Here is a 27,046-nt window from a genome sequence, read left to right on the forward strand (position 1 = left end):
CGGGAGAAGCGGTGTCTCTCTCCCCCGCCGTAATTGCTCGTTTCTTTACCTCCGACCCTTCGTTGTCGTTATCGATCTGTTGTTCGGCACTCCTCGGACCAAGTCGGGCCGCTGATCCAGTTACGGTTCCGTACGCGCTGGGTCTTTGATAAGTTTAGCTAGTTCACTCGAGAAGAAACAAGCACGGCGAAAGGCACAAGTTGTCTAACTAGTGTCTTTTTTTTCCTTTTTGTAGTTTTCTGTGTTGCAATATTTTAAGAGTGTTTTGAAAGGTCAGGGTGATAGGACGTGTGTCATCGTTTCTTCTTTTTTTTCATTCCTACCAAATTATTAACACATCAATCCTTCGAATCGATTCATTTTTTTTACGCCGTTGGAAAGATGACGTTTTCCAGCACATGTTGCGAAATTTTGATCAAATGACCCCTGTCTGCGTTGTTTTACAGTTTCAATGGAAAGTACTTCGATTTAATAAGGCGAATTTATCAAAGGATTAAGTTTTACGGCGGCAGCTGGTAGTGGCTCATTCCCCGGTTTCGCGACGGCGTGAGCGTAAACAAAATTTTTCACAGCTAAATTTGGCGGGAAGATTAATGTCGCGTGACCTGAGGTCACGGGACCCCACTGAAAAATTCGGTTCTCCCGCTAAATTTAGCGGAAAAATCGACGTCACGTGACCCATGGCACCAATTCACATTCCCCGCTAAGTTTGGCGAGAAAACCCATCACGGCCTTAAAATAATTTATTAGCCAACAACCTATCGAAGCTAAATGAACGCTACGTCATTTCAGTATGAGATCAGCATTTGACGCACGATCGACGGATTATCAATCAATCGTCGTCGTCATACCTTCGAATAAACGGCGCAGCTGCCGCTGCCTAACCGGATCACGTCGTGCGATTGTCGCACAGTTTCTCTGGGAAGGGGGGGGGGGGGGGGGGGGCGGTGGCGGCGGAGGGATGATTTCACGTTTTATTTTGACAACCCAACGAGTGCAAAGGGGATGTAGCACTAAGTACCAGACACAAGCTAACTCTCTTTTCGCAAAAGCACTAATTTTTTTTTTGAGCGTACGGCTCTAGATGTCTCCCAGTGAACGAACATTTAATAAACTGACAGAATGTACGTCTTGTTAAAGAATAATTAGTTGGACGTTAGCGCTGGTGAAGTCAAATAAAACGGAAAGAATAAACATAGGGACAGGCACAACAGCACATGAGCTATGTTTATTCTTTCAGTTTCATTTAAAAAATACATTTGCTTTTTTTTTGTTTGTGTGTGTGTAATCCGATGCTTAATCGACTTTTGTTTGTTTTTGTGTAGCTGATTCTAATTTTTTAATAACCTTTTTCTTAACTGTATTAATATAGCTGTCAAGTCAGTGTTTTTATTTATTCGTGCGGTATTAACGGGTATTGTGTGAATTTTGTAAAGTGAAAGACGCAGCCTTTAATGAAACTATCCAGGCTTCAAAGAGCAATGTATTTTAAAATAAATATAATTTGTCATTTTCCGTATGCTTTCTGATATTGGGTGCTATGTTTATACATCAATATCAAATTCGGCGGCAACACTCTTTAAATGAATTCGCCGAATACCTTATATCGTAAACCAGCCACTACCAGCTCGCTAACACAATTTGCGCCCGCATAAATACACTTATAAGCTTGTACTCATACACCACAGGAATCATGCAGTCTCAAGAAAAACATCTATACCAAATAATCTATTATGGTTTTCAATATCCATAACAAAACCCCTTGTGTCTGAGAGCCCAAGGTCAGTCAACGAGTATCCGAGTTAGCGAGTCGCCACTGAGCTCAGTGTTATTACACTGGGAATCTTAATACACTCGCGTAGATCTTACCGACGCTTGTACTTGTTGTGTACGAATGAGACGTCAAAATACCGAAAATTCATAAATCCGCTTTGCGACGAGAGACCCAACTGTCTCGGTCCCGGCACTGCCTAATGATTTGGAGAGGATCCTGCTGGCCAGGACGCAGTCCTTCTGAATTGATCCTAGCAGTACGCGCACATGCTGTTGCCGAGAACACCCGATAATCCGGTTAAACTAAGAGGCAGTCTTAACTGCCGGGAAACCCGGATAGGCGGCGGAGATACAGAAGGAGAGGGGCGGTTCGATGGATGGAGGCTGAGACAAGGAGGGTAATGGAAGGGAAAGAAACGACACAGGCACAGAACCGCACCAGGCCGGGGGAGGGGTGGAGGAGGGGCGGGGAGGATAGGGGAGCCAGGAGGGTGGGTTTGCGTTGAAGCTCGCCGATCGAAGTTCGCCGCCCTTTACAGCATTTCACCTTTGACAGGGGATCCCTGGGTTTTCAAGTCTGGCTTCCGGAGTTCAGTCAGATGCCACCTCCAAAGCCTCACTGGGAAAGCCACGAAGGCTTCCGAAAAAAAACACAAAAATGCCAAAGACTACGTCACACAATGATAAAGTATCTCACGGAGTCAACCGTTTCCCGTCTCTTTATGCCGCTTGCCCCAACACACAAACTCAGCTAGCTTACAGGGGCAACAGCCCAAGGCCCGCGGCAGCTCTATCGAATATCTCTCAATGTACTTATGTAGAGAAACTCGCTGGAGATGTCGCTCGGGGGCCCAAAATGGTTTCGTGATTTGCGGGCTCGCGTATTTTTTTCTTTTTTTCACCGTTTCTTTTTTGTGCGTGTGTCTTTTTAGTTTTGTTTTTCCGTCCTGCTTCTTCCATCCTGGACACACTTGGGTGATCTGATAACTTCCCGTCCTCTCTACCATGGCCTTGTGCAGCGGACCGCGCGTATGGGGAGCCAGGAACTGTTCCCGGCCGTGCTGCGTCTATAACCGGGAGCGGACTCGACTCTGCTGTAGTACGCGTGCCCCCCGTTAGCTTTCTTGAATACTTTCTCCGTTCTATGGGGGGGGGGGGGGGGGGGAGGGGGGGGGGGAACTTGGTCTGCAGCCTGGTCGTTCGGCCCTTTTCGTACAATTATCGCTTCGTTAGCTCTTCGACCACACTTCTGGAACATTATTTCGCTTTTGTGTGTGTGTGGATTTCTGTCATTAGCATGGGAAGTGCTTGTGTGGCAGTTTTCTTCTCAGTTGATGGATGGCATACCATGTTCGCGCGCATGTCGCTAACTCATTTTATTTATTGTCATCTCTTCATTTCGGAGCGCGTTTTTGTCGTCGATGTAACAGTGGTGTTATGGTAGATTTCGTTCTCTCTGCTTAATATACTTTTTTTGTGGACATCTCAGACTTGCGGACCATTTTGGCAATTATATACAAGGTGTTCCAGCTAACTTCCACCAAACTTCAAGAAATAAAGGGAGCGTTTTGTGGGTGTAATTAATTGTGCGTTTTTGGCGAGCGCCTTAAACTGGGGTCACACGGTTCATACACCATACAAAAGACAGTCTGCAAACACGAATCACTGCAATATCCGTGGTTCAAATGCTGCGTGCCAAGTTTTTCCCTTGAACTTAGTTCCATGCGGCATTAAAAACACGGATCTCGCTGTGACTCGCGCGCGAATCTCTGTGCAGACGGTCTTTTGTATAAGGTATAAGCAGCGTGACCCAGGCTTTAAGAAAATGAATGATTTTGTTTGTGCGCCTGTTTATTTAGTTAATTAGGACTAATAAGTTAACTTCTTATTGATACTTTAAGGGCCGAGGCGTGGACGGGAAAGATCTAAATCTAATTGCAAAACACCCAAATAAGGTCTTTGCCGCATGATACTCTTGGCCCGTTTCTTTTTATTAGCCTAAAATAAAAATTCGCACAATATTTAAGAATATTTTGTCGCGCTTCCAGCTCCTACAGACGTGATCTGAAGGAACGAAGTGCATCTTATCCCTGGCGCGCATGTTCGAGATGGGGCTTCGTGTCGGTGTAGGCACCAAAGATAAGCGCGAGTGCCTGCTGCCGCAAAGTCCTGTCTCAGACAGCGCGTCAGTGATAAGGTGTACTTGGTCTCCCTTGAGCACGTCTAAAGGCCTCTCACATACCTGCGACTTCCCTTAAAACCGGTTAAAATCGCATGCGGCGAGAGGGCACACTTAAAGCCCCTTGATAAAGGCCTTTTTTACAAGTACCGCCAACCATTGTTGTGGAAACGCGCGAGACACGTGCCGCGAGCGCGTGCTCCGCCGCCATTCGCTGCCAAGGGCCGCTCATTTCAGTGCTGCACCGCCATTTGCTTCCAAGGGCCGCTCGAGACATGGGCCTCGTGCGCTCGCGCATTTGACGCTACTTGCAAGACACGTAAACACATCGAGGGGCTTTAGGCACACTGCCACGCTGGCGCCATCTATGTGTTTACCCCACAACTGTATTCACTAGAGCGCAGGTTTTTGATATTTTTGAGGTAAATTGTACGTATACTACTTGTGAAAAATGGTCGTTTATAACGTTAAGATAAGTTTTTTTGAGCCCCCCTCCCCACCAAAAAAAAGTAAAAAGAAAATATATGAGACCGCCAAGTGTTCCACGTCTCCCCGATAGGTGGCGCCGGTCTTTCGCTCTCGCCGTAAGAGATATTAAGAGTTCTCAAGGCACACGGTCCTAAGAAGCACGTGTAAGAAGTTACAAGTCGGTGAACGGGTCTAATGGCGCGTTTGCACTTGCGGATTCGCGTGCGGATCCGCGCAGGCGGAAAGTGGATTTTGGAGCCGGGGGATCAAATCGATTCGTCGCTGCCTTAAAATCTGGATATGGATCCCGGACTGATCCATATTTTCCGCCAGCGACGAGTCGATTTGGCCACCATGGCTCTTGCATCCACTTTCCGCCCGTGCGGGTCCGCCCGGGAATCCGCAAGTGTAAACGCACCGTAAGAAACGTACAAGCGGCGACAGCGGGCGCGTTGTCACGTGGTCTCTTTTAAAAAATGTTATGCGGTGTTTTTTTAGGCCAATAAAAAAAAATACTCGAAAAGCGTATCATGTAACAAATACCTTCTTTGGGCGTCTCTTGTGTGTTTCTACAACTTTTCAGTTCATGGATTTGCCCTTAAATAAATAATTGGAGTTAGCTAACTAGTCTTAAATACCGAAATAACTAGGCGCACAAAAAAAAATTCCTGCGCTTTCCTAGAACGCTTGCTAACAACGCTTGCTAACACTCCCACAAAACGCTCAGTTTCTTCTTGCTGTTGTTGTTTCTATGTGAAGTTTGGTGGAAGTTCTTGAAGACACTGTATACAGGGTGTTTTTTTTTTTTTCTAAGACCGGAAATTGTTAAAACATAAAGGACACGAGAAATAAAGAAGTTATTTCTGCAGAATAACGTTATCGACCGTGGCAGACGCCACGGCGCGACTACAATTAAACAATTTGTTGTTCAATTAACAGAAATAAGTTAACTAACGCTTTAACTATTATGTTTAACTGGCATCAGATTGCAGTCCCCTGTTCATATAAACTAAATAAGTTGTTACACTTCAAGAAAGTATATTTTTCGAGCTATGACGTGGCGTATTTGTGGGGGCTATGGCATTTTGAAAACGAGATTAATTAGGGAAAATTACACCGCCCTCAAAATCGGTCCAGCGTGTCCGACTTTGGGGGCGGTGTATTCTTTTATGACTGTTCTTCGTGACGATAGTTCATTACGGTTTCTTCATAAAATTCGTCGCATAAAACACTATCTGCGTTAAAACTTCTTTGGGTGTTTTGTGTCTCTTAACAAGAGGTCAATTTACTGAACATTTCTTTTCTTTTTTGAAGGTATGAACATATAATAAAGCAGGCGACTCTGCCAAGAGCTTACCGCTAATCATACCACACGATATAAGATAAATAACCAAGAGATTAGCCGTCGTGACACTGAACTTTCTTCTCGACACTGCAAACTCCGGAAGGGAGAACGGAGCAATCAACCAAACCTCGACAGACACACACCGTGGCGTCGCGAACGACTCGAGCTTTTGTCATTTAACCGCGTTGGCCGAGCCAGAGCTGACACAATGAAAGTCGGTCGATCGGTGTGTGTGTGTGTCGTGAAAGGGGCAGAATCGCTTTCTGCAACGCTGGTAATTTCGCCTTTGGCGCGCCAAGAAACATTGTGTCTTGCCGAGAGCGGTTCTTTTCGGCTTAGCGGTGACTGCCGAAGAACAACACACAAACGAAGAATATAGAACAGTCAGAGATAGGGGTGCCGCGAATTTTCGTCCAACCCAGAGGTTCGGCTGGTTCGGCAAATCTTCGAGTTTTTCGTCAAAGGTTTACAAAGCACCACTTATATGATAGTGCCGGCCCACTTGTGCACAGAAATTCAAAATTGTGGAAAACAAATACCTAATGAAGTAACCTATTTCCTATATTTATATAATATTCACCAATATTTACGCAATATAAAAGCTCTTTTAATACTTCGGCTACTTTATTAATGTAAAAATGAATGCAACGATACACCCAAAAAAAATTGCGCTTTTACTCCACTAGGTAGAGTCGGCTCGTTTTCAAAATTTTGCGCATGCGCACAAATAATCAAATTTCAGAGACCTAAAAAAAGAAAGAAGTAAGTTTTGCGCATTGTTCACACGTCGTGCGAAGTAGTTCACACGATATTTCGTTGTCGGAGGGAGACGCGACGTTCAAAAAGGGCGCGTTTTCTATGACCTGCTAAACCAATCATGAACAAAAATACCGCAAGGTCATGTGGCGTGATTGGTTTAGCCGGGGATATCAAACGCACAAAGACAAGCGCCATGACGGTGCACTTTTTGGCACTCCTTGATTGGCTCCAGATCGGATCGTAGCATCGGTTGTGCACAGACTTTACGTGAAACGGTGTACATCGTAGAAGCGCTGGAAGAAAAGAGCCACCACCTAAGTTGAGCCGTAGTGCCGCGGATGACGCGGGGATAGGAAATAAAGGGAGAGGAAGGGAAGGATAGAGGGAAATGGGGACGGAGGAGGACGAAGTATAAAGAAGATGGACGAACCATTGTTATATGACTCTGCTCGCGCGCCGGCTGCCGTGAATTCCCTAGGGGCATTCTCGGAAGCGCCGGAGCATGCATTGCGCGGAAGACGGGGGACGCACGCGTCGTGATGCCGGAGAAAACTAGGAGGCTCGTTGAGCGCGTTTTGTTGCGTAGACGTCTCTGCCGTCACTGCGTTTTCTGGATTTTGAGGAGAGGGGCCCCTGGGAGGAAGGGAGAGGGGGGGGGAGTGTTCTGGTGGCGTGCGTGATTAAGGGATACGGCGTCGGACACGCATTAAGTACGACGGTCGCCGCCGCGCAACGACGGCCTCGGTAATGTGGGTGTGTTTTGCGGGACAGCGTCCCGACGCAGAGAGCCTAGATTTGACAGAGGGAGCAACTGAAACCATGGAGGAGAGCGTTTTCTATTCATTGGCGTATACCTCGCGTCGCAAATCGGTCGCTCGTGCGCACGTGTGAAATGGCTCGTGGCGAAAAGGGTAACGGACAAAGACGTTGAGTCGAGCAGCCTCGAGATGCTTGCAATCGATCGACGTGTTCGCTTCCTCCATTCAGTTTGTATTGCACACGTGACCTCGGTCATCGAGCGGTTGGATATACTCGCTAATCGAGGCGCCTTATTCTGGCGTTCTTGACTTTCCGAATACGGAGATGTCTGCTCGTTAGGGGAGGTTGCACGTTGAAGCCACGCTAATGTTTGCGCGTTACGCGTTTCTCTCTCGGACGCGGTGGCATTTTTGGACGTCCGTGTGTCTGGTTCAGAAGGGGGGGTCTGCGTTTGGAACGTTTGTGGCTTCGTGGGATTAGAGACGATCGTGCTGTCGTGGAACGCGCAGCACGAGTGAGGGCGGAGAGTACAGCTAGTCAGGGAGCATGCGCAGTTGTCATTCACGATCCGCTGATTTGTAAACTGTGCGAATGTTTCTTATCGTGTTTAATAGATGAAGATCGCTATGCTCTATTGAAGCGCGGTTGTTGAACTAATCATTTGACGCGTTAGGAGATTTTTAGAAAACTCTTCCAGCCCTCGGAGTTTTATACAGCGCACTACTCCATTAATTCTTAAATAAAAGTTTTGTATTACCTGGCCAGTAACGAATACCCCGTCTATCTGTGTTCTTTAACGGCAGCATCGGGTTATACGTAGTGGCGTAGCTTCGTTACAGGCCGCTCGAGTTTTTATTTCGAATCTTTTTTTTAATAATCGAAAGGACGACATATTACTGCCCACTTTTTTTTCTTCTACTGAATGAAATATACGCGCTGTTTTATTTCGATTTAATCGGTCTAGTAGACCGATTGAATCGACATTTTGATTCCGCTGATTTTAATTATTCACGAAGGTGTTACCGCGTGGTCACCGTTGTTTATATTTAAACCTGAACAGTCTCAAAAATATATACCGTGATGGATGAAAATTACGTTCTTTCAATTTAAATAATTGAACGGCGATGCATAAATGATATCACGGATATATATATTTTTTCTTTAAATTTATACCCAACGCCTGTCTTATTTATTATTCCCTCTCAGCCCCCCCCCCTTTCCCCTCGCCCCGCCCCCTTTTTTTTCATAAAAAAAGTAAATGAAAATAATATAAAACAACATAAATAAAAAGAAGTTAATTTGAAAGTTATGTAACGTACAAAGATCACGTAGCAAATGCACTGTGTGTCCCCAGTTAGGATACGATACACGCGAACATTCGGCGCGTTGTCTTTCAGGCTGGTCTCGAAGTGATGGTCTGGATCCACGGCGGGTTCCTACAACTGGGCTCCGGTCACACCCCCGGACTGAGTCCCTCGGGCCGCCTCGCCCGCAAGCTTAACCTGGTCCTGGTGAGCTTCAACTACCGTCTGGGCCCGCTCGGATTCCTGGCCCTCGGAGCCCTGGGCCCGGAAACCAACCATGGTCTTTGGGACGCGGCGCTCGCACTCGCCTGGGTCCGGGACAACATTCGACCTTTGGGTGGAGATCCAAATAAGGTATGAAACATTTTCACCGCACATTAATTAGCGCGACATATATTTTGACTTTTGGTGATTTCGTAAAAAAAAACTTTTGATTCATTCGATATACTGTGCATTCATCTGCATATTGTCAATATATACATATATATATATATATATATATATATATATATATATATATATGAGTGTGTGTGTTTTTGTCATGCAGGTTACGGTGTTTGGAGCTGATGCCGGGGCTGCCGTCGCCTTGTCCCTCCTCGCCGCCGCACCCAGAGCTGACTGGGGTCCTCTATTCAGATCGGCTTGGCTCGTGGGACCGGCGTCCGTCCTCAACCGCACATACGCCCAGGTAGGGTCGCCGGTCAAACTTACAAAACTTTGTCTCCAACTGTATAAAGATTTGCGAAAGAAAAGGAAAACGCAGAGGAAAATGTAAAAGAATGCATTCCACGCGTTAAAAAAAAACTGTTGTAGGGAGAATTCTAAATATAGGTTAACGATATATAATCATTACGAGTCAGGTCTATTGTTGTCAAAGTTTGTTTCCAATTGCCCGCCCTTGACAACTAAGCTATGAATGTATCATACACGTTTTCACGTTGCCCGTCTTGTGCCTGCTTCATGAGTGAAGTGGTGACTTTAGCTCACCCCTATGCTTAGCACGTGCTTGAAGCCTTCCTGAAATCGACTGATTTTGTGGTTATCAATGACACTCAGCAAGTTTCCAATTGCATCCATTTGTTTATTTTCACAAACTAAACAGATAATCAGTAACTTTTAGATCAATTTTTGTATAATCCGTATGATTTCTTTTACAACCCCTAACGTCCGTTGTGGTTAACACCCCCCCCCCCCCCCCCCCAAAAAAAAAAAAAAAAAGTTTCTTAACCATTTTATTGGCACAAATTTTGAGCCTTCGCTAAAACACCCTGTATAAAAAAACGTTTTTGTTTCCTTCAGGACTTATGTTAGGTATTTTTTTAATTAATATATTTTTAAGTTTTTCGTTCTTTGAATGTATCATACATCCGTCAGATTCACCTGCAGCCTTATATGTTCATCTCCTTATGTCAGACGTCACAGCTGGTACGTGAGGTATAAACCACGACTGAAACCGTATCGCCTCCGATGGCGAAGAAAGCTAACCGATTAGCCCTCTGACTCTTGAAACCCTTTCCGCTTTTTTTCAGGTCGCAAAGCACAACAAGGCCTTTTTTCTGCAGCGATCAGGGTGCACGGACGCTGCCTGCTTGAGGGCGCTGGACGCCCACGACGTCATCAAGGCGCACCTAGGAAAAGACGACCCGTCCTTCAGAATAAGGGATCAAAACGACCTCCCCATTCAGGGAATCTTCCCCGAGCAGTTTCTCGTAGTCGACGGTGAGAAACGGTTCTGTTTCTGTGAGTCTATAGTAGTGTATTCGCACGAGAGATGTATCTCCGTGGCGAAAACTTGAAAAACCAGGGCGCCGACAGACCCTCCGCGGTTATCCACGAGGGGAGGGGGGGGGCAAAGAGTAATTCAATTTACGTGACCTCCGAACTCGATGACGTATGTCCGCTCCCAAGGCTGCTCCGCGAGAAAAACTCCGTCGCGCGAATACACCATTAGCTGTTGTCGCATTCGGATGCAGCAGACAGTTGACTGCCATGTGCGTTAAGCTAGATAACGCCAGGTTTCCCAACGTTGACAAGTTTGTGCATCCAGAAACTAGTCGGGACTTTATTCGAGAGGGTTGGCACGGGTTCAAATCTAACCTTCTTTAAAGGGCAACTCCGGTCCATACTTTCGATTTTGGGATTATGACTGTTTTTAGTGCAGTCAGCGTCCCTGAATTGCAAGGTGTCATTTTTTTCTCGTTATTGTGCGTAGTTTTAAAGATATCGACGCCTGAAAGTTTTGTTTGGGGCGCGGCCAACAAAACTGAAACTAGCCGCTCGAGGCTCCAGCAACACTGGAAATCAGCCGCTATGTGAACGTGACGTCACGATCGTCCTTGTTCAACGAGTACGCAGGTCAAGCGCCACCTACCTCTGTTGCGCTAGCCGCCTAAAGATAGGAGGTAAGCTGATTTTGTTTTAATTCTGTATACGTGGTAGTTATCGACTATATGTAGCAAAAGTTAGTGCGTATAACCAAAATCTAGCGACTAGGAAACCCGTGAACTCGTACGGTGCCGTACTCGGCGGCCACCGCGCCGTGCGTGCGCTATGCCGTAATCGTCGCTTGTATACCCAAAAGCTAGCGACTGGAAAACAAGTGAACTCGTTCGGTGCCATACTCGGCGGCTGTCGCCTTGTGTGTGGTCTTCCCTACTCGTCGCTAGGCCTAAATTGTCATCTGGGCTCCGTGGATGGAACGGCGTTGCTTTACGCCGCGCTGCCAGTGACGTACAGTACTGGGGGCCCTCGCTTTCGCGCTGCGGGTCGGTCCCAGACACGAAGGGTTTAGGCTCCGGCGCGGGCCGCGGCGCCCGAACACACGTGTGCTGGGCTGAACACGACTGCTTTTCGTTCTTTTTTCCTCGGGTGCGTAAAAGCCGAAGTCCAAAGTCCACTCGTCGAACAGTGTTCACCCACACCTTCTTCAATTTCCGGTCCGTCGGACACTTGTGAAAAAGCACCTCCGTGTTGCGCAGAGGGTTGTTTGAGCAGCCCACAGCGCTACAAGTTGCACTCAGAATCTTTTAAAGAACAGCTGGGCAGTCTTGGGCGCATCGAGTTGCTCGCTAAAACGAGTCTTAAAGTCCTCACAAGCAAATAAACAAAAGGCTATACCGAAGCTACACGGGCTAGAGATAAAAGCAACGGCTAAACACGCCAATCTCCAGCCGAAGTAGCGGTGGTAGCGGCTCAAAGAAGCGCACTCCGCGCAACGCCCGCACCAGAGGAAAAAAAAGAGAACGATACGAACGTCACGGCCCAATGTTGCTTTAGCGATCGGCAACCCGCTGGCCGCCCGCTAAGGAGCAGCGGCTCGCGGCGGGTCGCATTTTTGTTATCGGCATTAGTTGAGAATGCGGCGTCCCACGGACGTAATATTTTGGCCGGAGTCGTATTTTGTGTCACCACAGCGATACCAGTAATTTATTTCATTTTGAGTTTTGGCCGGAGTTGCCCTTTAAACGAAGCTACGCTTTGAAACCATATTCTGTTTCACACCATGTTCGACTGCAATCGGCGCCAGAATCCCATGGAACCATTCAAGCAGTGCCAAAAACGCATAGCCATGAAGATGGTTTTCTTCGTGAATTTGTCATTTCAGGCTAAACCGATCACACAGTGTGAATGTCCCATAATCTTGAGTTTTTTTGTTTCGTTTTTTTGCGTGATTGGTCTAGCTCGTGATAGCAAGCGTCCAAAAACGATGACATTCGTAACTATACACTTTTCGGAGATGCTTGGTTGGCTCTATGAAATCACAGTGTCCACTGCGCTCGGATTTAATGTAAAACAAATGATATCTATAAACGGATCACGAGAAACAAAAACAAAAATTAGGAAGGCATCTACAATGACCAGGTTCGTTATCGAATTCTCGAGGCGTCTTCTTTTTTTTTTTTTTTGATTCTCTAGTTTTATGTATTTTTATTACGCCAATTGTTTTTGTTTTTTTTTCTAAACCTCCAAACGCGTGTCATTTTATCGCGCCTAAAAATAAAAAGTCACATTTGTTTTACATAAGATGACGTTCTTGTGGCCTCATTTTATTGGTGAAGCTATTTTCGGTAGTGTTTATGGTCAAACAGATTACGAGGAGCTGTTCATCCGGCACGTTATTTAGGCAGGTGGGAGCACATTCGGAACAGCCAACGCGGCAGGCTTTGCGACAGCGGCCCACCGAGCGAATATATTTATGTTTGCGTATCCGTGCGCCTCGGTCGACGCAAGGAGGGCCGTCACACGGTCTCACGCGTCCCTCAGCGCGTAGACTTTAAATCGGGGCATCGCGGACCTGCGTCTCGGTGGAATAATTGCTCCTAAGGAACGAGCCATTTTGCCAGACAATGCCGTCTCGGAAACCTGCCTTTGTTGTTGCTATTTTTTGTTTTTGTGGCTGCTTTCCGCGGCCGCCAGAAAATCGCTAATTAAACTGTCACGGTCCCTTCACAGTCGCTCCCCCACCCGTCCTTCTAAGCCGGGAGCGTTACGGTGACTGCGTTGATTTTGCGAGAGGGGCTTGCTATAGCATTGGGTGGTTTCTAAACACCGCGAACTTAATTTCAGCGGTATTTTTCTCACTCGATTTTTGGAGGAAACAAAAAAACAAAACGCGTATTATAAATATGATGTCTTTATAATTGGTCTAAAAGAGTTTTCTGAGGAATCTCGGGGCTTTGCCGGAAAAACTAAAACTGCAAACCTTATACGTTTTCTTATTTTTTTCTTCTTTTTTATTTCAAGAAGCAGCAGCTTAAAGAATGTTCGATTTACATCCTTTTTGTACGCAGTCTTTTTATGCACAAAAAAATTGTTTATTTAAATTAAGCTCACGAACTAATGTATTTCCCTTCACATATATTTAATTGACCAAAATATATTGTTTTATATAAATTAATGTGACTTTGTGTTATAAAATCATACAGATATATTTTGTAGACGCGAAAGTCTTCAAAATATTATATAGCCATCAGGAACGTTATTTATACTTTAACATATTGCTCCTAAGCGCGAACGTTTTTATGAAATATTTTCTCAGTGACAAACATGTGGTTTCATCGTGTGATGATATTAAGCTTTTGGCTTTCACAGGCACCCTGCTCACCAAGCCTCCAGTAGAGATGGTTGAAGCGGATTCCAAATCAGACATTCCAGTTCTCATTGGTAAGCACTTTGTTGTAATCTTCTTTTCTAGATTTTAGGAAAGTGTAGTGACAAGTGACACTTTCGAATTGCCTCATCATCTACCGAAAAGTAGAAGTCCATGATGAGTAAAACTAAAATTAAGTTTAATGTTCTGCATGTTTATCGAGCGACGGAAAGTTCTTATTTATATAAATGGTGTCACTGACGGACGCTATAGAGGAGATTTATAACCAGCGCAATACAACTTCCGAAATAAATGTTCAATGTTTATCGCAGAATAGTGATGTGGAGACTACACATCGCTATTCAATAATGTCCATGCCTATTCATATAGAAAGAGGTGGTAATTGAAGCACGTATATATGTGGTCTGTAGAGTGAGTTTTTACTCCGCTTAGAAGTCAAAGTCACGTGAGCTACTTTCTCAAGGACAATACTTGATACATGCGCATTACGCACATCAATACATGACGCACGAATAGGGTGCAAAAACGTAACTGAAATTTTTTGACTGGGAGGCTCTTTGGTATGAAGGTGGTTGCTCGGGCATGTTTCTTCAGAAGTATGCTCACTAGTGTGTGGACCTGAGCCCAAAGACACACGGGTCGAGTCTAGCTCGTGAAATTTTCGGTGCACTATACTCGTGACATTCCGAGATCAGTGACCGTTTTTTTATAGAAGTCGTTATTTTATATAAGCAATAGCAGCGGCAATCTAAATTATCTAAAACAAAAGGGTTTAAACCAACTGCATCACAATATTACGATGGTCGAAAGTTCCCAGTAGCTATCTTTGTAAGAGCCTACCGTATAGTATCAGAAATCCTTTAGACGCGCAGAGCTGAACTCCTCTGCAAAACGTCGCGATGGCTTCTTCTCAAAAGCTCTCATCATGCTGGGAAGCGCGCTCCTCAGGACCCACTTGGTCCGTCTGGTTGGTGCCAAGGGTTGCGAAACACCGACTCGTATTTAGATTCATAGGAGAAATCACTCCACCCCGCAGACGATTGCGAGCAAGGCCATTGGCCGCCGCCATGGCTGTGCTCGTGCAGAGACACCCCGTGCAATTTAAAGCTTGCCAAAGCTATGTTCACGCGCAAGCTGCACCAGACACGTAGCTAGGCCCGGGGGGGGGGGGGGGGGGGGGGGGAGCCCGTACCCCCCCTCCCCCCTGACTATGTTCATGAGCTGCACTTGCTTGCACTCATGGAGCGCCAGTCGGGGCACCATACTTACAATCGCATACGTATACCCCGCAGGCACCCTTTCGTGACGTTTAACATTTACATTTTCTGAGCTAGAATATATTAAAAGCCGTTTACAACTGCTTCGTCATCAAAGAGCTTTGGTGGTAATGCACACTCAACTGAAATCTCGCGAAACTCTGAAAGTGTTGCGACGAGTGCAGTTGTAGGTTTTTTTCGGGTTTGCTCGCGTGACCTTCACGTCAGGTGCACCTTACCTGGGGGCCATAAGCTTGTAAAATTCCCAGTCAGACGGAAACACCATAAATAAAATTGAGTTCAAAAAGTCCTCATGCCCCGATCCCGACACGTTTTCAACTAATGCGATTGGATGCTCAACGAAGGGGAGAAAGTTTCGAGGACGAAGCAAATCACATCAAGTTTTGACGCGCTTATTTATTACGTTTCAATTTTTTTATTTGCTGCATTTTTTTTTATTACGGTCCAAGTTTTCTCGGTAGCGCTGGTTTAGTGTTGCTGAACGTGTAAAGATCTGCTTCAAAAACTAAGTTGCATTGTTCCCCCCAAAAAAGTAAATCTACTCTTTTTTATACTTTGCAAACCTGTTCATTGATTTGTTAGAAATTAGCTTGCTTTTATGACTTTTGGTCACTTCCTTAAAACGACTCCTAGTTCCTATTGTGGCATATAATTGCGATCCAGGTGGTATAATTATTTTTTTTTAGTTCAGTGTTTTTAAGGAGTGATTAGAAAACATTCATTTATTCCGGGTCGACGTGCCAGATATTCGAAATTGCTCCTAACTCAAAACATATCTCGCAACAAAAATATTGCTCTAATTTAAAACCCGTGTCACACGGGCAACTCTAATGCTATTTACAACGAATGACATTTGTGTGATCGGCGAATCAGCTTGCAATCTGTCGCGCGTGGAATGCGCCATGCCCGGAGTGTCGCGCGCTGATTGGCCGTCCGCTCAAATGTCATTCGTTGTAAATGGCATTCGAGTTGCCCGTGTGGCACAGGTATAATATTAGGAATTTCTTTTTTTATCGGTGAACATCTCATCTGTGGCATATTTGGTTTATTTCAAGCCACTAGATCCTCACAAAGTAGCACTAGGCTTCCGGTGTGTTCACCGTTTTGTTATATGAAATGTGCAGTTTCTTCATGATCACTTCCTTCTTACTGCGCCGATTCCAATTCCCGGTGACAAGTTGCTTTATAAAGACATTTCTTCTATACCGAGAGTTTGTTACCCGCACACAGGATAAACACGCACACATCTTCACACCCCCACCAGATTCTTGGTCGGTGCTTGACGACATTGAAAAATAATTTTCGCGTCTTTAAATACGCGAGCACAACAGTACCGTTCTAAGAGATCTGTGCATATAAACATGACTGGTAAGTGTATTGCACGCACCGTGCCAAATACGCTTATATTGACGATAAACGCTTTCCGTACAATGACGCTTTATAGCCACCTTGGCGCGCCGGGTTCAGAACGACCCATTTGAAGCTTCCTAGATTTGAATGAACCGAAATGAAGAATTGCCATAGCAACTGAGACCGATGAGCCAATCACCTTGCGTGGTTTGGTTGTTTGTATGTTCGTATCTGTTGGTGTCCGGCTAACAAGCAAGGAAGGCAATGACACTACTTTCCCAGGAACCAGGGACTTTAGTTTAACCACTCAACTAACAAAAATATGCTTTTAGTTCGGTATTTTTTAAGATATACACTGTTGGACACCGGTAGTATAAACATGTCATTGCTGTTTTTTCTCTTAATATATTTGAAAGGGAGATGGGGAGGGGGAGGGGTGCAGATCGCACCGCTTACGCTAGTACAGGACATATGCACAGCTCACCACACTAAACTCTGTGACAGGATAAGGGTGCAGGGAAAATTCTTCCGACAATGCCTTTTCCTCTTTTTAGTTTAACAAAACGAACGGTGGTGAGGAATTAAGTCCCTCCTCGCCTTCCCTCCAGGGTTCCCTCTGCTAATGTAGAAAAAGTGAAAAGATCTTTAAAGGAGCTTGTCCGCTTTTTTAACCTGTCACCAACAATAGTAATTGTGTAAAGAGCCCCTTCTTTTATAAAAAAAAAAGACAAAAAAGCCATTGTTGATTTGCGTTAACAGCTAGTGTGACACAACGTACCTCATAAAAACCTACAAGTCCCACCTCATAGTTTTTAGCATTTGCCTCTTCAGCACAAGCATTTGAACAGTCGGGGTGCGCCCTCAACCGAGGAGCTCCGGCTCGTAATTTTTTCTGCAGTACATCTCAAGTCTATACGGACTTTCGGCGAGGCGGTTGGACTACAGGGGGTTGTTTTGTCCAGCTTGATTTTTCACGGAGCTCAGTGATTTACCAACTCAAATCCTGTCAGCTAACTGTTTTACAATATTTTTTTTTTTTCGATCGCGTGCCGGGTACAAATTAGGCAGGGACGCCGTGTCAGTGTTTGGGCGGGAATCGTTGTAATTTGGTGCTTCGCTGATTGAACACGAGCCACAGCAGGAGGCTTACGCTGCCTTCGTTCACATCAGCCGACGGCTGCGTCACAAACACGAACAAATAACTCGTGTTGTTGTTTTTATCCGTAGTTTTGGTACTCAGTCAAACCACTCGGGGCGGGATATTTGGATTTTCTACCCTATTGTCTTTTTTAGTTGTGTACCCTTTTAAACGGCTTCTGAAGGCATAGGTGTCGATGTTTCATCCTCAAGGGACCCAATTCTATGCGTTCTAACACGCATGCATTGCACGCAAACATAAGAGGAGCTCAGGAGCAGAAGGCAAGGCTATCCAATTTTATAACTGAACGAACTGTGACCGGCATGAATTGATGACAAGTCTACAAAAATTAAGTGACGTTCACAACGTTCAAGTTTTTCTGTTTCCTTCTAACAATTAAAAATGCAAAAATTTGTAACATGATAGATATTGTATTAAAACCAGGCAAAAAATAGCTGTGTCCGCTTTGCCCTCTTCTCTGTATTTTTTTTACGCTTACTTCATCACTACCAGTATCTGACACGCCGCAGGCAATTACCTGAGGCTTGGAAGACTTGATTGCTTTCCACAAAATGTATCGTGTTAATTAATGTACTAAAAAAACATGTATTAAAAGCGCTTCCTCTAAATTCGGAAACAAAGCGTCGCGATTTTGGTTTTAAAAATGGCCACATTTTCGCTAGCTTAAGGGGCCACTAATTATTTTATCAGCGCTGGGCGAATGTTACATCATTAAAGGCTTACACGGGAGTATTTAGGAGAACAAATTGGACATCTGAGATTGAGGAAATTTGATCGCGCGCTTTGTCATTCGAGAAGTGAACGTGCGTCATTAGGAAGGCACAATGGCCAAAGCGTGCGCAGTCAAGCATGCCCGTCGGTGTTATGAAATAACTGAGGTATATTCTTTTTTTGGGTGACATTAGTCGTATATTGAAAACGCAACTTCGTTTTAGGCACTTATGGGTTGTGCGTAGGTACTTTTCGAAATAAGTTTTTTTTTTTTTTTTTTTTTTTTTCAAAATTTCCCGCGAAAGCGGAGCTACAGGGATAGGCTAGATCAAGTTTCTTTAAGTTTAGAAGAAGAAGAGCATTTTTGCTATATTGTATCGGGGTTATAAAACTCATTGGTGTTAAAAAAAAACACCAAGTAATAAACTATCTCATGTTCAAGTTTTTGCTTCGCACCTTATATTACGATTTTCATCGTTACAAAACGATTCTTGGTTTCTACTAAATATGTCGGGTTGAAACGGAGGTGTCACACAAGACTGGTCTTAAAATAAGCTACCGTCTCCCTCACTACCTAAACGGAATCAGTATGTCCACTAATCATTTCATTCATCCCGTTTCTCAGGCTCTTCTACCCAAGCCATCGATGTCTGGCCCGGTCCGGACGACCTCAGACACTGGTCGTGGAACCAGTACAAGAAGTATGTCACGACCAGCCTGGACAGTTTCGGATCCGGTATCACGCAAATGGCGCTGCAGTTGTACAATGTCACCAATACAACAGGTACGTCCAGTATTTCACGGGAATTAGAAAAACCTCCAAGTTCTGTTCGATTTTTTTTTCTTAAAAAAGGGGTGGGGAAATGATGCACGAACGCCTAATTGGGGAGGTCGTACGTTCGGCCGTGACTATTGAGCCTGTCAGCGTAACAGATACAAAGAAATGAGTGCAGCTAAAAAGATGGAGGATATTCAAAAGCAAAAAAAAAAAAAAAACGCTGCCGTCTTTCTTTCTCTTTTTTTTTTGGCTCTTTTATTTGTTTTAAAATTAGTGACATTCAAAAAATAACAATTAAAGAAGCGCAGGATGGGGCTTCTTATGTTCACGTTCCTTGCTTTCTTATTCGTCCTTTGGTAAACTTATATATTCTAACGTCTCAACTTCATTGGCTGCGAAGCTATAATAAAATTATGCAAGCAAAGAAATCACTAGGCCCTGCGTTTCTTGAACACTCAATAACTGTAGCAGTAGGTTGTCTCCGCTCCCCTTTCTTCAAAACCCGAATCTTCGTAGCTTAGCCCGAATCTGTCGAGGGATTCTAAACGAGTCTTTCTGCTTGATCCTTGCTTGGCGCAGTAAAGTCAAGCTAAAACGCTTGGGTATAATTAACATAACGTTTTTTTTTTTTTTTATAATATTAGAAAACGTTAGGGTTCCCATTTAATTTTTTTCTTATTTTCAGATTCGAGTGTGACACCCGAGATGGTTTACAGCGGCATGGTGTCTGACCTGAGGGTCGGGTGCCCCGCGGCCAGCATGGCATTCGACCTGGCATCAGGCTTCCAGAGTCCCATCTATAGATACGTCACGGACGTACGGCCGTCCAGACCGGTGAGCTACGAATTGCACAGATGTACCATCTGAAATAAGTAGAGAAGCCTTGCTCAGACTTTTATGTGCGGGGGTAGAACTTTTCGTTCTGGTGAGGTCAATTTGAAGTTGTTGTTTTGGTTTTTCTTTTTTTTTTTTTTTTGCCAAAAGAGTGTAGAAGAGTCTTGTTACTATCAGCTTGAGAACGCTTTTTTTTTTAATTTAACATAAAACTTTCGGACCATCTGTTTCCTTATTGTGTGATATTACCAACTTTAGGCGGAGCTAGGAGGGTAGTGCACAAACCAAAACAGCAAAACAAAATATCGGACCTTTCATTTTTTGCATTGCTGAATTTTTTAATAAATAACATAAAAAGGCACGTCAAAAGGTAAACAAAAAATTATGCTTATATATATATATATATATATATATATATATATATATATATATATATTTATTTATATATATATTTATTTATTTATATCTATAGATTGTATTGTCATTGTATTTGATAAACTTTAGAGGATAGAAATGTTTGAATCTGAGAGCGTTTATTACATAAACATAACCCGTGGACAATATATACGGTGCTGGATACATAATATGTATAATGTTTTCATATTCTAAAACTCTTATGACCTTGCCTAATTTTATCGGCGAACCATTGCAACAAACAGGCTAGCGGAACAAAACAAAAACAACCGCATGCGCTTTGACCTATTTGGGGAAAAAAACACGTCGTGTGCACAAACGTGGTTAATAAGCAAATATTTTTAACGGTAAGTGATGCTCAAAAACAATAAATGTTTAGAGGTAATATTCTGTAAATACTTCATGGCTTAACGCGTATTTTAGCAGACACGCCGGTATGTGGCTAGGTCTAAAGCTTTTCTAAAAATTGTTTCTTGTTAGTGTATTTTAACGCTTTCAAGCAAGTATACAAACCATAAAAGCTGGCACAAAATATTCGAATACTATTCAACGCAAAAGCTGAGACTCATCTCGAGAATTAAAAAAGGAAAACGCGACAAAACGAAATGTTTCACATTAAAATTGGAGTGTTATGTTCCATCTCGTCGGCACAGCATCAATACATACGCAATAAACTAAAGCTTCTGAGCCAGACGACCCTCGCGAAAAAAAAAAAGCTGTGTTTGCTTGTTTGCGTATTTTTCGAGGGGCTGGGTGCTCGAAAGCTTCAAACAGGAACGAGAAATCTTGAGGAATCGCGCTTGCTGCCATCTTGCTAGATGACTTTTTCTGATTCTACCCTTTTCTTCTTTCTCTTTTTGTATTGATCGCTTTTGTTTAAAATTATAAGCTTGGTGCCCCAGTTCAGTGCTAAGCGGGTGTAAAATTGTGTCTGCCTTCTTTGTTTTTTAAGAAAATTTGTTTTCAACGCGCAAGGCCAAATGATGCGTGTCGAGGCTTGTGAGCCGTAAATAAATTTATCTTAACATTTGAGCACTCGTTGCCTCACTCAATCCGGAAAAAATGTACTAAAAACGGCTACTGCTGAAAGCAAATATGCCTAATAAAAGTATAGTAAAGACATAATCCAGAATAGGAGAAAGGGGCACAACAAAAGAAAATAAGAGAGTTGAGCTGGGTGTCAACATATATTATGTATGCAGGAATATGCGAAGAGGCGACGCGTTTCTGCATAAGTGAGGTGCGAGCAAGGTTCCTTGCCAAGTACTGCAACGTCTCATTTTGAGTACGAGACTCGCGAAGTTAGGTGGCTTTGTGCTTATGATAAGCTACGCATGTCGTTCCACCTCATGCGTATAAGATTGTTTTTGTTGCTTGCACATCTGTCGTTTAGTTGATGACCCTACCTTTGAAGGTGGTGCTGTTAGCTTCGAAAATGAGAAATAAAAATGAAGGAGACCGAACATCTTCCCATGTATTATGCTAAAAATGATGCAATGTTGGGCGAATGTGTCGGTCGCCACGCTCATTGTACATACGCGATAAAACTTAAAGCAAAAAACATCCTTAGCTGATATTTACGTTTTGAATACACTCAGCCATGGATCATAATAGAGGCTCACTATATTGTAGTGGTTGTCTACTTGAGGAAAGAAAGGAAATTATCAAGCAAATATAAACCCAGGGTTGCAAGTCATAGGGGGAAAAACAACGAGAGCTGTCATTAATAACCAACCAATTCAATGTGAGCGACGGCACGTCCGAGAAACGCTGCCGCACACCATAGATCACAAAACGGTAGAGCAATAAGCGTGGAAACCTTATAATGCTGAACTTACTGCTACTCATGCTGGGGAAAAGAAAAAAAAACTGGGAGTAAAGACCAGTGAAGACACTTAACATGGTCCTGTCAAAACGGCGGAACTTTTCTAATGATTTACTAAAAACATTACTTATTTTCATGAACTAACAAATCACACAGAAGTTGCCAAAAAGTAAATGCAGTATGTATTTAATTGTTTGCCACCGCATTTTAAGGTGCTGCTTCATAAAGGCATGCGCAAAGTTTTGCCGAATCCAAACTTTCCAGAGAAGATGCGCCTAGTTAATCGTGCCTTTTTTTTATATGTGGAATATTTTAGATGCGGCGGCTAATCAGCCAGTGATGAGAAGCAGATCTCTAGTGGCATCTCAGCACCAGCGTTCTTTTCATGGAACCTTGGTTCTTATTATATTATGGTTATCAGTAAGCGTACCCTGTCCAGTTCAACGAGCGCACACATTGTCACACCTGGATCCCTCCCCGCAGGTGAAGCTCCTCGGCCACGAAGCTCCATACAGCTTCCATCCCTGGGAACTGGTGGCCTTTTTCGATCAGCTGGACCTCTTCCTTCCCGCCGCCAGCGGGGGACCCTCGGCCGAAGACCTGTCCCTCAGGGACGCCGTCCAGGAACTCGTCCTGTCCTTCGTGCGGTCCGGAGGTCGTTCCGTGCCCGTGCCGGACTGGCTCCGCTACCCCAAGGTCGTCGCCATCTTGACCGGCGGCGGGCTCACGTCGTCGTCGTTCGGCAATGTCACGTGGAACACCGTCCCCGCCAACTCGTACCAGAAGACTGAGTGCAAGTTCTGGACTTCGGAGGGACTCACGCAGTACGCCTGGGTCAGCTAAAAACGTGGACGCCTCGACGCACGATGTGGCGCCTTCACCCGATGACGAGTGGAAGGGTCAAGGCCGGTTTACACGTAACATCGCAGCCCTAAATCAACGCTACGCTGGTGTAGCACTCCCTTGAACGTAACTGAGCACTGATTCAGAGCTGTATCAGTGCTGTATCAGTGATATATCACTAATATAGCATGAAGTCAGCACTGAGTCAGCAAGGTCCGTGCTAATTCCACGTTGAACTAGCGCTACGGTGAAGGTATGAACAGGCCTTAAAAGTAGCTTTTCAATCCCATTCGGCCACTATTTCGGCTAACGCTTCGTTGCCGGCTTGCAGAAGCAGCAGCAGGCTGTCGGGAAATATCCGCCTCTTTCAGTTTCGCTTACCGATGGCGGTCGTTAATAGGATGTGCCATCGAGGTGAGGCCGTATTTACCACGCGTGATTGTCTTATGTACTGGAGAAGAACACGAACGTGTGTGGTTAACTGGAAGAAAACAGTAACAGAGCGTTCTGCAAGGCACAATCGCGGCGGGTGCGTTCCAGGCGTCTTGATATGAATGTGTGCATAGCACGCGGACCGCTTTCTCTTGTCTACCCTAATATTCAGTCAATGAAGGGCAATTTGAGGTGTAAAAAGAGATTGACGGCAATTTGTTTTGGTGAAAAAAGATAAAGACGACACGCTGTTAGAAGCCTATTGTACCCTATAAAAGACAAAGTGATTAATTATTCGCATTCTGCTTAGGTAATATAAATGATACTCTGACGAGCTGCAAAGCCGAGATAAACTCTAGAACACAAGTGGCTGTTTACAATAAAAAAGCTTTTAAAGCTACTTCGCACGCATTACGGGGCAGTTTAATGTAAAACTTTCGTAGAATCATATATGCGCTTCTACTAATTTGCTCACCTCAAATGCCGGTACATAAATTCATTGTATTTCAAAATCAAGGTTCCTTAGAGCTTTCATAACAAACTTGAAAGCAGCACATTGTTTAACTACTTCCGGAACTCATGGTGGCGTTGAAGCCCTTGTTGTTTTCTTTACATTCAAAGAACACTGATTTTGTGCCTTGTTGAAGCGAGAACTTTTTTTATTCGTCTTTTTACACGGTCGTACAAACGATAACGTTTTACTGCTACCACACTGAATGACAAGAAACGCTGCAATAGCAACTGGGCTCTATTTTGTTTAACAGAAGGGCCAATCATTTGCATTCTCGAAACCTGTAGGAGGGTTGAGATATCAGTGCCTGAACTCACGGCGTCAAACGTTCTGGCTTAAGTAAAACATCGTCCTTTTAATGTCTTATCGCTTCCTTGGCGCCCAAAAACACTTTCTTGTTAAAACCATGGTGAAAAATCAAGTAGACAATTCGCAGCTACAAAAACATAGTTCGTTAAGAAATGAAATCGCTTTCTGCTTACAAAATGTGTAAATTAGCATCTATTACCCTATTTTTTCACGAAGCTTTTGGTAATAATTAAAGTTTGCACTTACAACAATTAGAACAAACAATAGCATAACATCAAGCCGACCGGAGTACCGCGTAGTATTTATTATTTAGCCCAATATTCACGAACATTTTTTTAAACATTAGATATTTTCAAGGGACTAAATTTTGGAATTTGACTACATTATTTTAAATCCAATACTCACTTCAGGACTGAAGTGCGAATATAGGCGTTTTTTCAGCGTTCTGTTTTTTTTTATCCTCAGTTTAAATATCCACTACTATTAAACCCGCTAGGGTAGGAATTACAAAAGTTAAAAACAGCTTCATCATGCATGAATGCGAGATACGACAAGCGTCATCAATGTAATACTTTTCTAAATCATGTTAAACTTCGCAGAATATTTGTGGCAGCACAACAACCACGTTTTGTTTTCAGCAGTTGCACTCTAAAAAAAGCCCATGCACCCGCTTTCCCGCACAACACTGGGAGAGCCAATCACGGCAACTTACGATGGCAGCTCGCGAATGACGATGGCGAAACATATGTTTAGACCAAAAAACGTAGTTTGAGTTGTGACATTAAGCAATGCAAGCGTTACGTTTTGCATTGCTTAATGTCACAACTCAGACTGCATTTTTTGGTCTAAACTTCTGTTTCGGCATCGTCATTCGCTGAGCTGCCTTCGTAAGTTGCCGTGATTGGCTCTTCGAGTGTTGTGCGGAAAAGTGGACGCACGTTTTTTTTTTGTTTTTTTTTAGAGTGTGCTTCGTTCAAAATGACAGCCAATTAAAAATAACTGAAGCAACACAGAGGGTAACTGCATAGAGCACCCGTATATGATAAAAAAAACGATAAAGGGGTTTTATGGCTATAGTAGAATTCCAAAGCCATCGTAAAGTTTTGTTAAGATCCTTTATTGTTTTTATAAGTATATTTAGAAGAGACCGGCCAAGGTGTCGTAAAACCCTTCTCGATAATTATTTCATGGTGAAATTTTGGTCTTACAACACCTTTATCAAGATATTGTTGTAGTACCCTCTGGGCATCATAAACTCTGACAGACAAACCCACCTTTTGCTGCGAAAGTATTTTTCTTTGCCGAATTAAAAATGTTCAGATCCCTCACAAGCTTTGTTATTTCTTCTTTCAGCGAAGAAAAAATTCAAAAGCTGGAAGTGAATTTTGTGTTTGAACATTTGTTTTTGATTTAGCGCTTCTTTACAACCTCAGGTATACCCAAAAACACTGGCTGGCGTGTCGTTCACGCTCATATTTTCCGAGATTGTACAGCTGAAACTGTATAAGAATATTTCATTCGACCCACTAAGCTGATGCCGCATTTTAGCGCACCAAGAGACAATAAGAGTAAAAACGCAAGATCTATTTCGTGCTATAGATTATTCAATGCATTAATAATGAGCCCTTCTTACGCAGCGGACCGCTTTATTATACCAGACTTTCTCTGAACAGTCGATGCCAAAATTCTTTCTGACCATGCAAAGAAAAAAAATATGTTCGCCAAGCTTATATTTTTAATTTAATATTTTGTGCTCTCCAACTGCACTTTTTTTTCGTCCTTGTTTATGATTAGGAACTGAATATATTACTGTACCTTAGTATTGATTTCATTTCGTCTTCGTTGCATCAAATAGTTTGTTTAGTACTCCCTTTTTGCTATCGGGGCATCTCGCTATAGGCTATTGTGCTATTTTTGTTATATATTCTATAAAATAAATATAAAACATAAATATATATATATATACATATATATATATATATATTGCGAACTTTTCGTTTATTTAAGTAGTTTTGGTTACTGAGTTTCATTATCTCCTAAACATGACTATTTTCTTTTTATTTCCCGTTCTACCCTTAAAATTCCATCCAAAGCACACACAAAACAAAAATCTGAAAACCATGTTTGTCCAGATCAAAGCACGGCTCCGGTTCTACTTGCCTCATCGGAATTCGTACTTCTTTATCTCTGATGCGCGTATGTAAATTTTTTTTACAACGTTATAACTTTATTGATTAGCATCATCGTTCTGGTGCAGAGGATTTTGAAGTCGCCCCAAAATAACAACCACATGTCGTTTACTTCCTCTGAAAGTAAATTAAATGCAAAGGACGTCACTCAGACGCGCTTCTACGGATGAGCACTTTTGAGCTATGGTCACTGAAAACTTAAAAAACACAGGGTTCTGTAAATCATCTTCAGCCTTCTTGCTGCGTGATTGGCTCTTCGCGGCTATTGTCGATTCATACCGTAATCTGATTGGTCGCGGAGCGATAATGAGATGTTCGCCCTGAACATCCCATTATTGCTTCGCAATAATGATCTCGAAACGCTCATAGTTTCTTAAGTTTACGACGACTGTACACGCAACTCGCTTTACAATTGAAAATAGTGTTGATTCGTTTCAACTTTCAACTTTCAACTGCGTAGTTCAGGTAGGTTTTGCTTTATGAATAACGTTGTCACTGTTATTGTTTTCTTTTCTGAAACGTGTCTGTTGTTATTGACGCATGACTACAATCTCGCGAAGGAAGCATTTCGATCAATTTAAAGTGTCGATTATCATAAAGCGCTGAAAGCCGCTTTGGGTGCCAAAGATGACAGGGTCGTTGCTCCACGAACAAAATTAAGTGTGGCTTTTCTGGAACGCAGCCGTATTTATAAGTACTGCGCGGCACATGTTCTTT

At 43.5% G+C, this 27,046-nt stretch overlaps 1 protein-coding gene across 1 annotated transcript in view; it reads left to right on the forward strand.

Moving 5' to 3' along the window:
- LOC8031753 (para-nitrobenzyl esterase) overlaps positions 1-22,888 on the forward strand; it is a 96,006-nt gene extending 73,118 nt beyond the window's left edge. Inside the window, exons 3-9 of the mRNA XM_029973504.4 lie at positions 8,681-8,941; positions 9,135-9,275; positions 10,117-10,306; positions 13,679-13,750; positions 18,820-18,978; positions 19,658-19,806; positions 22,529-22,888. Of these exons, the coding sequence (XP_029829364.4) occupies positions 8,681-8,941; positions 9,135-9,275; positions 10,117-10,306; positions 13,679-13,750; positions 18,820-18,978; positions 19,658-19,806; positions 22,529-22,888 (1,332 nt within the window). The remainder of the gene's footprint in view (positions 1-8,680; positions 8,942-9,134; positions 9,276-10,116; positions 10,307-13,678; positions 13,751-18,819; positions 18,979-19,657; positions 19,807-22,528) is intronic.
- Positions 22,889-27,046: the final 4,158 nt, after the last annotated feature.

Source organism: Ixodes scapularis, unplaced genomic scaffold (assembly GCF_016920785.2).
Source record: "Ixodes scapularis isolate PalLabHiFi unplaced genomic scaffold, ASM1692078v2 PGA_scaffold7__128_contigs__length_106722199, whole genome shotgun sequence".
NCBI lineage: Eukaryota > Metazoa > Arthropoda > Arachnida > Ixodida > Ixodidae > Ixodes > Ixodes scapularis.